The 13,154-nt window shown below is 28.2% G+C and overlaps 1 protein-coding gene across 1 annotated transcript; it reads right to left on the bottom strand.

Annotated features, from left to right (window-relative positions):
- Positions 1-8,912: 8,912 nt before the first annotated feature.
- LOC123299900 (kinesin-like protein Klp10A) lies at positions 8,913-12,448 on the bottom strand. Its single transcript, XM_044882309.1, has 3 exons — positions 12,166-12,448; positions 9,304-11,688; positions 8,913-9,110 (listed from the first exon to the last, which is right to left on the bottom strand). Exons 2-3 carry the CDS (start codon positions 11,501-11,503, stop codon positions 9,103-9,105), a joined length of 2,208 nt encoding a protein of 735 aa, XP_044738244.1. The 5' UTR covers positions 11,504-11,688; positions 12,166-12,448; the 3' UTR covers positions 8,913-9,102.
- Between the last annotated feature and the right edge of the window lie 706 nt (positions 12,449-13,154).

A 13,154-nucleotide genomic window follows, 5' to 3' on the forward strand; every position in this document is an offset into this window, starting at 1 on the left:
CTCGAATGTAAGAAAAAAAAACAGTTCAAATCTTTCAGAAACCGACTTTATGAGCAGGAAATTTATGAAAATATGTTCCTTGTAAGCACAAAATTATCGTTTATCGTGTATACGCACTATCAACGATGTACTAACGCCAGGGTAATTTTGGATAAAAGCTTGATTTTTTTAATATGAAGTTGAACTAATTCTAAATCTATTCTGAAGATTTTAGGGGGAGGGGATTGCCTGATTATTTAAATAAATAAATGACTTCAAAAGTAGGCATTTCTAATATTGGCCTTAACGGTAGAAGAATGACATGTTTGCGTGGTAAATTAAAGTTAAAACTTTAATAAATTATTAAAAACAAATAAACAAACCTGCCTTCCTCGATAAATGGACTATCCAACAATAAGAGAATTTTGCATTATAATATTAGTTTTAGTTTAATTTTATGTAAATCACAAAAAATTTAATTCCTTTTAGTTTTTAATCATATGTATTTACATGGGTGTTATACTCATTGCCTAAAAAATAAAAATACCGGTAAAAAAACGCTGAAGTTTGGAGTGATTCAACATAAAAATTTTCTTCCCACTCAAATACTTTTTACTTCCTCAAACGTATTAATAAACATTTTATTGAACTTTTACCTAAAGTCAACAAATTAAACAAATAGAAGAGACAATAAAACGTATCATTAATATAAAGCTAATTCGAAAGACTTCTTTCATTTCATATCCTTCTTTGCATATTAGAAAAAATATACACGCATATTTGAAATTAAAGACCTTGATATTTAGTTAAAACTAGTTTTGAAATACAAAATGTAAATTTTTCAGCAGAACAATGAAAGAAAAATTTATAACTTCAAAATGATAGACCTACCATGTTACACGTATTTGCAACTTAAATCGTGGATCAACCTCACATATCTCAAAGGCCTTAAGACAGAGATACATCGTCAACAAGTTGGGCGTCACCCTTAGTATTTTCTAGATTTTATTATTAACCATTTAAATATCCATACGAAGTTGAAGAAACTCAAGCTGTTAGTAGAGCTAAAATTGAGGAAAATTTGTGAACAGGTATGCACGGAAATTTGTCTAGCTCTAACGACTTTTAATCAGCTGAGCTCACGCGCCGGTGTTTTTTTACAAACGTAGGCGTTTTAAATTAATTTTTTTTCCACTTATACTAAAAAATTTCAAGGAAAGTGTTTCATCAGTAGTCGGAAGATATCAGCCATTAGTCTAAGAAGTCTACCTGATTTACCCTAAAGGTACTTACCGGTTTTAGGCTTACGTGTACAATGTAGCCAAATAGGGTTTGATTTCAAAGTTTAATTAATATACTACATTAAGAATTTTACAGTTTCTTTTTACCTTCGCGTATATCATACCCGTTTTGAGCTACCTTCCTCTTCTTACTACCTCTATTTTTTTGTTGATATAAAAATCACCTCTAGAAATTATTGTTTGGCTTAGTAATGTTCGGTCTAACAATTTTTACCTCTTCGAGAATCATCGTAATTGAGGCGATCTCTTTCAGGAGAAGAACAAGTTAGACTAAGCTCCTCAAGAATTTACAGATATACTAACGGGCACCTGGACTTATTTTATAAAAAATTAATTTGAACAAAGTATCAATGAATTTTTCTTAAATTTGTTTTCATATTTGCGATATTTTAAAGTAGAAGAAGGGCTCGCCGAATGCCGTCCAGAACACTAGTATTGATCACAATAAGAATTAAGCACACATCGTGGAATAAAACGTTGATATTTGGTAAGAACTAGTTATGAAGTACATCAAATTTTTGACAATAGTTTCTTTTAAACTAATAGAAGAAGTAGATCTGATATTACATTACCCACGTCCTTCAAGAGAATCAAGATCAGTTATCTCAAATAGTACAAATACAGAGGGAACCAAAAATGGCCATAGATGGACATAAAATTCATAACTATTACTCATGAATTATTAAATTTATTATTACCAGCACAAGGAGAGTAATTTTCAAGTTCAGTTGAAACGGCCGTTGAAGTTATTTATATGAAAGTGTAAGATGAAATTATTTATGAAAATACAATAATTGTTTACTTAGTAACACTGATAAAAAAGACATAAATGAATCAACGTTTGTCTTGACATTATTTGTTATAAAATTTTTACTTTAATTTTTTAATTGTATTGTGTTATTTTTATTTTTATGTTCGGTACAATTAAAAAATAACAACGTATGGCTTTGTAGATCATAATCGAGGACCTTTAAGAAAACAAAGATTTTCATGGGCTTGCCCAGTTTTTGGCCCAGGCAAAAATTCATAAATTCAACAGAATTTTGGCATCACATACTTAGGCCAACAAAATCTAAGGTAACTCCATATCCAAAGAGGGGGAGCTGCCCTGACCTGCACCCCTTTCTCGGTACGTCCAAGTAGATTATAATCAACTTGTTATATAAAAAAAATTCGACCCAAAAAATATATAAATTATGTTAGTTTGACGATGAGAAACCTTACAGCTAAAACATGAAACTTGACAACCATAAATTAAGGTGACGAATCAAAATTCTTATGCCACAGAAGAATCAAGTATTAACCCTTCAGAACGAATGCGTTTTTTCAAAACGTTTGTTTTTTTTCAAAATTTCAAATGGAATGTCCACTTGCAAATTTTTTACTTTCACAAAATTACATGCATTACATTATAGTAAACAAACATTTCCGTTAAATATTATATATCTATGGGCATTGCAAATTATAGTTCTTTTTTCTATCGCTAAACAGAGTCTGTCTTACTATTTAAATCCAAATTAAAACGTCACGATGCTTCACGTCATCTCTTACTGTACAAAGCGAAAAGTTCCGTAATGTAAAGACTCGTTATGAAAGCCGCGCCGGTTCGAAATTATAAAACAAACAAAAAAATACATTCATATTATTATTGAACCCAAATTGTATGGTTCCATACCTACTTTTTTTTAATACCAATATTTGTAGTAACTGAATTGTGGTGTTATTCCTCAAGGTTGACAACCTCCATATAATTCAATGAATCATACTTCAATTTTATAATATTAAAAATGTGGCTATAAATAAACTAGAACAACTTATATGTATTTATTTATTGAACATGGGAAAAATATTAAAACTGATTATTAATAATTATTAGATCGAATATTTAGCTTCTTTTTACACCTAAAAAAACTGTTTGATTGATCTGTTTGCTATGATAGACCATTACAAACTAAAGTCTAAATGTGTTATTTTTAAACTACGAATGTTTATTTACATGCGATGCAGCAGGAAAGTAATATTTACATACTAGAGGAGGATAAAAGTTCGTGTTCGTGGGGAAAACTTTCGGATTCGGGGACTTTACATATTCACCTTCGAGAAGTGTCCTTGCATAAGAATAAAGAATTTTCAAAATAAAAATATGGTCTGAAGATGAGGACTAATGGCTTTCTTTTAAAGACCAACGATGTTTTTTTTTTCAGTTTATCGATAATTTTTCATCAAAACCTTAACTTTTATTTTCGTAAATTTAAACGTTTTCGAGCTGTAGACTATTAAATGTTAGGAAAAATAAAAAATGACCATTTTTAGCCTTGAAAGCGGCCTTTTTTGAATTTTTTTAGCAATATTGACAAAACTTTAACCTGCTTAAAAAAAATAAATTTTAAAATAAATATAATTAAACCATATCCTATTAATGACATCTCTCGTATCGATACATGCCAACAAATCGAATTCGAAATTTTTACCCGGCGAATACGGACTTATGCACTTCTCTACATACATACACTGTTTGAAAGAGAATTTAATTTGTATTTAATGAGTGTTTTGCATAAATGACTCATAGACGTCAATTTTATGGCAACAAAATAAATGTTTTATTCAACTTTCGTTTCAAATTTTATGTTTATCAATATCGGCGACTTTTAAAGTCATATTACAACGGAAGAGGAAAATTTTGACTCATGTTAAGTATCCACACGAACCATGTCAAAATTAAAAATAGGGCCGGGCACAGGGTTGAAGTAGTACCGGTGAGGAAATTTTTGGGCTCAGTTTTCCTTAGTTTATTCTATCCAAATAAAAACACAAAATTTACAAAATTTTAAAAGTCCCCGATACGATTTTTTTACTGGTATTTCTCTCCAAACTGATCCGATTTTTTTGAAACATAGCTCAGAACACTCTCCATTATATTACCTTCCAATTAAAAAAGAAATTGGAATCGGTTCATCCGTTTAGGAGCATCGAAGCCGAACATCCTAGGTTTATCGATGCCAAAGACAAATCACATCTCATTAAAATTCAAGAGGCAATTAACGAAAGAGGACACAAAATAAACGCTATTTCAATAAAATAACTGCAAGCAAATTTGGAAAATTCAGGACTGGATAACGACCCAAAAAAATAAATAAATTTTTTTAGTAAGCAATATGTTACTTTTATTAATTATTCAATCAAAAAATACATGCTATTTCAATTTTTTGTATAATTTGAAGAGCATCATAAAAACATTCTGTTTTAATAATATTTTGATAATTAGGTCCTTTAGGATATAAAATCCACAATACATATTATAGTTATAATTGCGTTTTCATATTGAAAAATCTTTTATTTTATTTTATAAATAAGGTAGGTAAAAAAAGCTATTTTTATTATTTTTAATATTTATTTCAATAAATAAGGCCCTTTTTTTTACGAGTCAACAAAACAAAATTTAAAAAGAACCTTATAATACACACAAAAAAATAATCAAAATAACAAAACATTATTTGTATTTTGGTATAAATATTGTCATTTCTTTTGAATTCTTATTTAAATCACAATTAAAAAAATTTCGTTTTTATCAAAAATTAAGAATTAACCATTTCAAATTTTATTTAACACAAATTATGCAAGAATTGTGGTAATATGTTCAAATTTCATACCAAAAGAGTATCTTAATCTTGGCACTGGTAAAACGTACAATTCAAAATAAATGACCCAACTCAACGATCTTAGACGTTTATTTGACGTATTGTCTTGCATTCTTTTTTTTCTAACTAAATAAATTTGTGTCAAATTGTCACAAAGCTGTGACCAGCAGGAGTTACCTTGAGATTATTTCAGTAATTTTAATACACATCAAAACGTTAGTATCAAAAACACTTCAATGAGTTGCCGTAAAAAAGTATTTGGAAGCATTTTTAAAAAACCACTAAATTAACTAACTAAACTAAATTTTATCTCCAATTCATCGCCTCGATTATCGTCTCCTTCAGCAGTTTTTCTGAATTAATACACTATCTTTTATCAGTTACAAACACAACAAGCTAATTTTTCAATGACTCTAAAAGAAGTAAAGTTCAAAGCCTTTTAGGATGCGTCTCTATGAGCAAAAAAGTTGCATTTTCACTAATTCTTTTTTTGGGTCTTACAGATTTAAAGATATTTAAGGTAGTAACAGGCTATTTCATCCAGTATATCACAATGTAAATCCTAAATAGTCGAATCGAAACGATTAAGCTGCACTTAAAAAATATTCTATACCGTTTTAGAGAAATTTTCGAAGACCAACTTTCAATATCTTTCCAGGGCCAAATCTTTAAAAAAAATATCAAATAAAGCCCGATCATTGTTGCGTTCCGTTAAGGCATGTCCTTTTTTTAGTGTTGGTTCCTGACCTATTGATTCAGTGTCGTATAACTGTCGTATAGAAAAATCGAGTTCTCTGATACAAATTTGCTGTAAGAATTTCACCCAGTGTCAAAATTAAATTAAAACATTTCTTGATCATACTTTCTGCCACATTTCATTTTTTTTTTCGTACTTAATAAGAGACACGTTTACCCATTTCTTGCATATAAAAACATTCAAATAAAAGCACAAAATTCTGTTGTTCTCCAGTTCAGATATTGTGCAAAAATTTTGAGATTCCATTTAACGAAAGTTGTCATGAGTACAAATTTGTTTCTTATAAATTCTTCTTTTTCATAAATTCATCAAGTGAGCAATTATTTTTTTAATACCATGTAATTAATGAGCATTTAATTGAGTTTTTTCTAGGTAAATTTCTTTTTATAATAAAAAAAAATGGCGAAAAATTTATTATATTAATATAGTACTAATTGTTCTTTCAAATATGGGGTGTCCAAAAACTACAGTATTTATGAAGAGCAGAGCTTTACATAGGATAAAAATCTTAGAATTAAGCTCTTTTGCTGTTTTAAGATTCTAGGAACCTTTAACGAGTCACGGCTTCGTTAACTATCGATTGTAATTTTGAGTTATTTTTAGTTTTAATACCTGTATATATGTAATATATATCAAAGTATAGTAACTTTAGTCCCAAGTTTGTAACGCCTAAAAATATTGATGCTACGAACAAAATTTTGGTATTGGCGTTCTTAAAATCATCTAATTAGTCCATTTCCGGACTGTCATCACGATAACTCAAAAACGAAAAAAGATATCAAGCTGAAATTTTTGAAACATTTTCAGAAAACGACAAAAAATTTCAGAATAAATGGTTCGAAAACCTAATAATTGTGTTGGTTTTCTAAACACTTCTAATTTATAAAAAATACTGGAAGTACTAAGTCAACACCTTTAATACAGGATATTTCAACAGTTAACCCAATCAATTGTTTGTTTTCACTTGTTTTTCTCTAAATTTAGTAATTTCAGAGATGCAAAGTTTAAAGTTCTACAATAGAAAACTTGATTTTTGTTAATTATTTTCAATTTTTCAATTAAATATCTCCCCAAATATTAAATTTGACAAATTGATAAGAAGAAATATATTTTCTCGCTAAAATTTTAATTACATTAATATTGATCGAATTCCCAAACTTACGAAAGATAATTAACGAAGCTCGTACCTCGTTAATGGACAATAAATATCAGATACAAAAACTGAAGAGAAGGTTTCTTCTTATAATTATGTTCTAAGTATCACTTTGTCCTCCCAAGTTCGGTAGTTTTGAGACACCTTGTATAAATATTAATTTTAGATTACTTTTTTTTTTTAATTATTTAAATTATATTTGTTTGTTTTTAATAATTAATAATACTAATTGTTGTTAAGGCTGATTGTTTTTTTCTAATATCTAATGTCTTTAGTAATATAATACCAAATATTAAGGATTTTTGTTTGTTTTATAAATATTAGGTAAAATTATTCTCAAATACAACCCTGGTTTTAATATTTTATTTCAAAAAGTTACAATTCTAAGGTCATGTTTACAGTTAACTGATTAGTTGTTTTTTTTTTTTTTGTGTTAGTTCAATACTTCAATATTTTATCAATTTTGAGTAATATGAATGGCGGGAATTTAACCAAATGTTGTTTATTGTTAACAGCTGATAATTTTTACAAAAAAAAAAAAAATTTTCAACGTTAATTTTATCAATTTTACAAAATTCCGCCAAAGTCAACAACCAGTAAAAAATTTTTGTTCAATGCATAATTATTTGAATTTGAAATTGATTACGTAATACCTAATATAATAATTTATATTGGAAAACATGTTACAGCATGTTTGGATATTTTATAAAAACTGTTTTTATTACAAAAGTACAAACTAACAAAGTATGTGGGCATTAGTAAACCTGACATACATTATTCAAAGAATATCTGTTTTAACCAATAATAAACATTGAGCCTAAACCACAAGTAAAGCCGTATATCGGTTAACGGATGTTGGACACAAGCGCAATAAAGCGTTTTCTATCATGTCTTACATAACTTACATTGCGCACTTATATTCAATTTATTTTCGATGCCTGTAATATCACCGTATGAAAATCGTAAACATCACAAAATATTTGAAAGTTATTGGTTTGATGAATACCAGATGGGCTACAGTTACCAAAACCGTTTTACGAGCATTAAATTAGACTTTTCCGATAATATTTTCCGAGTATTAAACGTTAATGCATAAAAATTGAAGTATTGAAATTAAACACTTTGAATAATCATTACCAAACCTCTAACGAAAATTTTCGTCTGAATTAAGTAAGGCCAATGGGATTGACAAAGCATAAACCAAACGCCACGCTCGTATGAAGAAAAAATATTTATGAGCGCTCCTGTTACTTGTTAAGTGTTTTGAATGCATAAATAATGACACTTTTTTTCTAAAATTTGGTACGGAACACTAATGAAAATAAGTAGAAATTCATTTATAATCTATTTTCAATGGGTATTGTTAAAATAGAAGAATGGAAAATTTATAAACTAATATCGATTTTCTTTTGTGAAATGAAAACATAATGAAAATTTTTCCTTTCAAAACGGTGTGAAAACGTTCGATTCAAGTTGGTAAAATTAAATAGGTACATAATTTAGAATAAATAAAACAACTTTTTGAATAAATTCAAAACCAACATTTTCAAAACCGAGTAAAAAAATCAAAACAGCAAAATATTACATTAAAAAAAAGTTTTTTGGTCGTAAAACACTGGAATAAATATTTCTTTTGCAAAAATGGAATATTAATAATTAGGGATTTATTTTAAAAAAATACAATATATATGCAATTTTTTTACACAGGCACAAAATTTTACTAAAATTTCAAAAAATATTTTCAGCATATTAAAAGCACTCATTATTTTTTTTTTCGAATATTCATTTTGTATTTTTCTTTTTTCAAAACAAAGAGAGGGAAGAAAAATTGAAGAGAAAACATATAATTAAAATGTTTTTTAACTGACGCAAAGTAATTTTTTAAATTAATCTAAATTAATAAATACTAATTTACATATTTTATTTAATAAAACAGAATTAATATTTGAATATAATGTTTATTTTTTTATATAATAAAGTTATTGTAAAAACACAACATTAAATAGACTTAACAATAATTACAAAGGTAATTATTCTTCTTCGTGTATAAGACTACGTTTACACGGAGATATTTTTTTGGGGAGGAAAAATTAAATATTAAAATTGAGAACATGCGTAAATTGAATTCGATTATTTCGATATTTTCTATGTAAATGTAGTCATTATTCCAATAAAAAAATCTAACATGATTAAAAAAAATTCGATGTGCCAGATAAAAAACTTTTACAGCAGATGAAAATTGAGACAGAGTACAATCGTAAGCGTAGTTTACCTTTAATTATCTGAGAAAATGAATAAAAAAATTATATAAATTAATACAATAGTTAATAAATTGATTATATCGAATTAAAAAATGTATTAAACGAAACGACAGCCATCTTAAATATTAATCGAAGGAAAAAAAATAAATTTATAACAATAATTTCGAACAAAAAAAAACATAAAATGTAAAAAAAAAATTTTTTTTATACTAACCGAAATTTTTTTTAATTTTCATTTTTTTACTCACTTCCTCTTCTTCTTTTAATTTCGATCTAAACTCACACACTAGATTACGTGCTTGCATTAATCGATTAACTTGCTGCTGTAGTAACGATTCCCAACGCTGCGAATACATATCTTGATCGTAATCGACTACTTTTGTCATATTAAATAAACGTAACGATTCATTACTAAATTCTTGTAGTTGTTCTAGGATATTCTTATGATTTTCTAACACCTCCTCTTCGGCCATTTGTAGTTGTGACACAGCTTCATGAAAATTGTACATATCTGCAGACATATCACCTTCATTTAACGATCTTAAACGTTCTAAATCTGAATCGTCATGATGATGTGTTGCTGAATGATTAAGGATTTCTTCAGGTGGATCATCATTATCTCCACCACGTGGTTCTGAAGGATCAACCACAGCTAATTCCTTAACACGATCTGCATATCGAAGAGTATTTAAAGTATGTTCACACGATTTCATTCCTGGTGATATCATTGCAATCATACAAGTACGTGATTTATCACCAATAAAAGAATCACGTAAAACTTGTGTTAGTTTACTTGCCCGGAACGGTAAATGTGTACCTTTTCGACCTAACGCTCGAATACATTCTTTTAACGCCAACAAGGATTTATTAATTTCAGCACCTTCCATTCGTGTTTGTCGATTAGCTGATGAAGTATCCGCTCCACGTTCATTTCCCGCTAAATCAATCAATGAAAACTTACCATGTATACGATTTAATCCACATGGTCGTAAAACAATTTGAAATACTGCATGCGAACGTGATGAATTACTATTTGCACTTGTTTGTCCAGAAGTACGTGCTTGATTACCATGTTGAATTAATCGTAAAACTTCATCACAATTATCAACAACTTTCTCTGTTAAGCCCACAATTTGTACTTGACCTTTTCCATCTTCTAACACACGTAACTTGGATTTATCCGCTAATAGATCAAATACTTTTCCCGAATATATTTCAAAAAAACTTGCAGATACCATTAGTTTTAAACTTTTGTATTTAGGAGAGTTTAAATATTCAAATACATCTTTAGCTACCATGGCATAAATACCATTCTTACAATTCTGAGTTTTTCCTTGAAATACACCACCCATAGTATGTGTTTTTCCTGACCCTGTTTGACCATAAGCGAAACATGTTGCCATTCCACCTTCGAATACTGTTTTAACTAAAGGCTTCGCTGTGTATTTATAAACCAATTCGTTATCACATTTATCGTTAAAAACATAATCAAATCGAAATAGTTGATTTTCCAAAAATTTTGTAAGATCTACTTTATTTTTTGGTTCGTGAATAACAATCGAATCTTTACTGGGAATGCTAATTACATCGACTTCTTTAAAATTATTTTCTTTTTTATTCAATGGCCGTTTTCGTACACATACAGTGATTTGATGATCTTCAACGCCTTCGTTTCCACGTAACGGCCGAAAATCAATGCTATTTTGATATTCACGAATCATTGCTAAAAATTCCCAATTTGGATTACCAGGATCTAAATTCATAAGTGCTTCTTTCTCAGCTTTTTCTTCTGCTTGTCGTTGGCGTCGTTCTTCTCGATTTTTCTTCAATCGTTCAACTTCTTCGACAACAGTACTTTTTCGTGATTGTTTATTCTGTGTAACTGTAGCACTAGATACAGGAAGATTTGCCATTTGGGATTGTATATTTCGATTCGGTTGTTCGTTAGTTCGAGCATTTTGTTGTGTAGGCATTGGTGGTATATTTTCACGTCCACCTTCACGTTCTGTTTTCCCATTGACATTTTCTGGTTGCGTTACATTCGTTTGTCGTCGATTGTTATTTGTTGGTAAACGATACGATCCTTTATTTGATACAGGTATTGAAGCACGAGATGAACTACGTAACACTCGAGGTGGTTGCATTTGATTATTCTGTGTTTGTAAGTTTTGTTGACTTTGTGCAGATTGTTGTGTTTGTCGCAATGATTTTGACGTTTCAATTAATTCTGGATTTAAAGCAATTACTAAGGAAATTTCAACTTCTTTGCCTTTTGTTTCACCCTTTTCGAACCATTCCACTGTAACACTACGTGTTTCCCAACTGACGTGAGAAACCAACGCGGAGTGAATACGACCATCGCTACGTTTTATATTCACACTTAATCCAGGTTCAATACGACATCCAGCTTCCATTTTTAAATGATTATTTTTTAGTACTTTATGTTAATTTATTTATTTATATATTTTTGTTAAATAATTATAATAAACACTAATTTTTTGATCACAGTGATTTTGCAGTCTATTTAAGGTAAACACTTTGTAAAAATGTGATTTCTTCATGAAAAATGATTTTAGATATGTTCAATGATGAATTTATACTGAAAACAAATAAAATTCACGTTATTTAATATGAAAATTAATCTTTTTATTTCGATTTTATTCAACATAAATTGCATGTGTTCAACGTAATAAATAATTATTTAAGTTTTTCTTTATGTAACCTATTCAAGCTGTCATAGTAATTTTGACGAAAAAATATGTTTACTCAAAATATTTGATAAAAATTCAAATCATTGAATTGATAAAAGAACCTTTTAAGGATTGACTGAATAACAAATTAACTTACATTTTTTTTTCTCTTAATTCATTGACCGTTATTTTTTTCACATAACCCTATTCTATTTAAATGCTATTATTATTTCACACAAGAAACTTCCATGTTTAAAATATATTTTTTAATTTAGATGCTTGAATTTTAAATACGAAGTAAAATAAAATTTTTAATGAATTTTTTTACAAATATAAATAATTTTAAAATGATCGAACAGATTGAACTGCAGTAATATGCAACTTACTTTGAAAGGGATTGTTCCAAAAACACCGGTGGGCGACTAGTTTCTGTAGATGGAGCGTTCTTGAAACTTGAATACAAGTATGAGGTCATCGATTTTCAGTGCTACCAACAAAACTATGGTTTAGTTGTCAGATTTAAAATACTTTAAACTTTTATTTAATTGATTAAAACTTATAAAACAATACTTTTTTCATTAAAAAACTTTTTAAAATTATATTATTTCTAAGTGAAATTATATTTAAACAAGAATAAACTGATTTTACTATTCCACTATATTTCACTTGGTTAGGTTTGTGTCTGCGGTTTTAGTTATATCGATACTAACGCTGCTGCCATAGAAACGGTGAATGCGTCAACAACCGTGTTGTATGTTGAAGACAATTTCAAATTTGTTGTTATTGATTAAAGAAAAACCGTTGAACTATTTTTTTTTTTGCTATTTACTTGATAATAGGGGTTATTTTGGTTGAAATTTAATTAAATTTTATTGTTATCTATTATAGAATAAATTTCAATACAATTTATTGTAAATTTTTAATCTATTTTATCATTTAGAACTTACATATTTCAAGGTCGTTAATGTATTTTAATTTGAAAAAACCTTGATTAGTTATTGCATTAAAAAGTCGTTGTTTGTTCCCATTTGCAATTCATTTCCTATTTATTGTTATAAATTGAATTTTATACACTTATAGACGTAGAGTTTCATGAAGTTTACGGACAGTTTTGAAAATTAATCTTCTTATCAGTGATAATAATTTTTTAATTTTATACAAATCACTTTATTTTGATTAAACTATAGATTTGATAAGACATAAGATATCGACCATACGTAGGCAATAAAAAACAAAAATTATGAATTTACTAAAAACTCAATGTTAAGTATTCAAGATTCTATCACGTACCAAATTATTTTTCCGGTTGATTAGGATATCTAACTTTTAGAAAGCTTTTTTCTTTTCTTAGACAGTGTTGATTACGCAATCGTTT

Source organism: Chrysoperla carnea, chromosome 5, assembly GCF_905475395.1.
Source record: "Chrysoperla carnea chromosome 5, inChrCarn1.1, whole genome shotgun sequence".
In the NCBI taxonomy this organism is placed as follows: Eukaryota; Metazoa; Arthropoda; class Insecta; order Neuroptera; family Chrysopidae; genus Chrysoperla; species Chrysoperla carnea.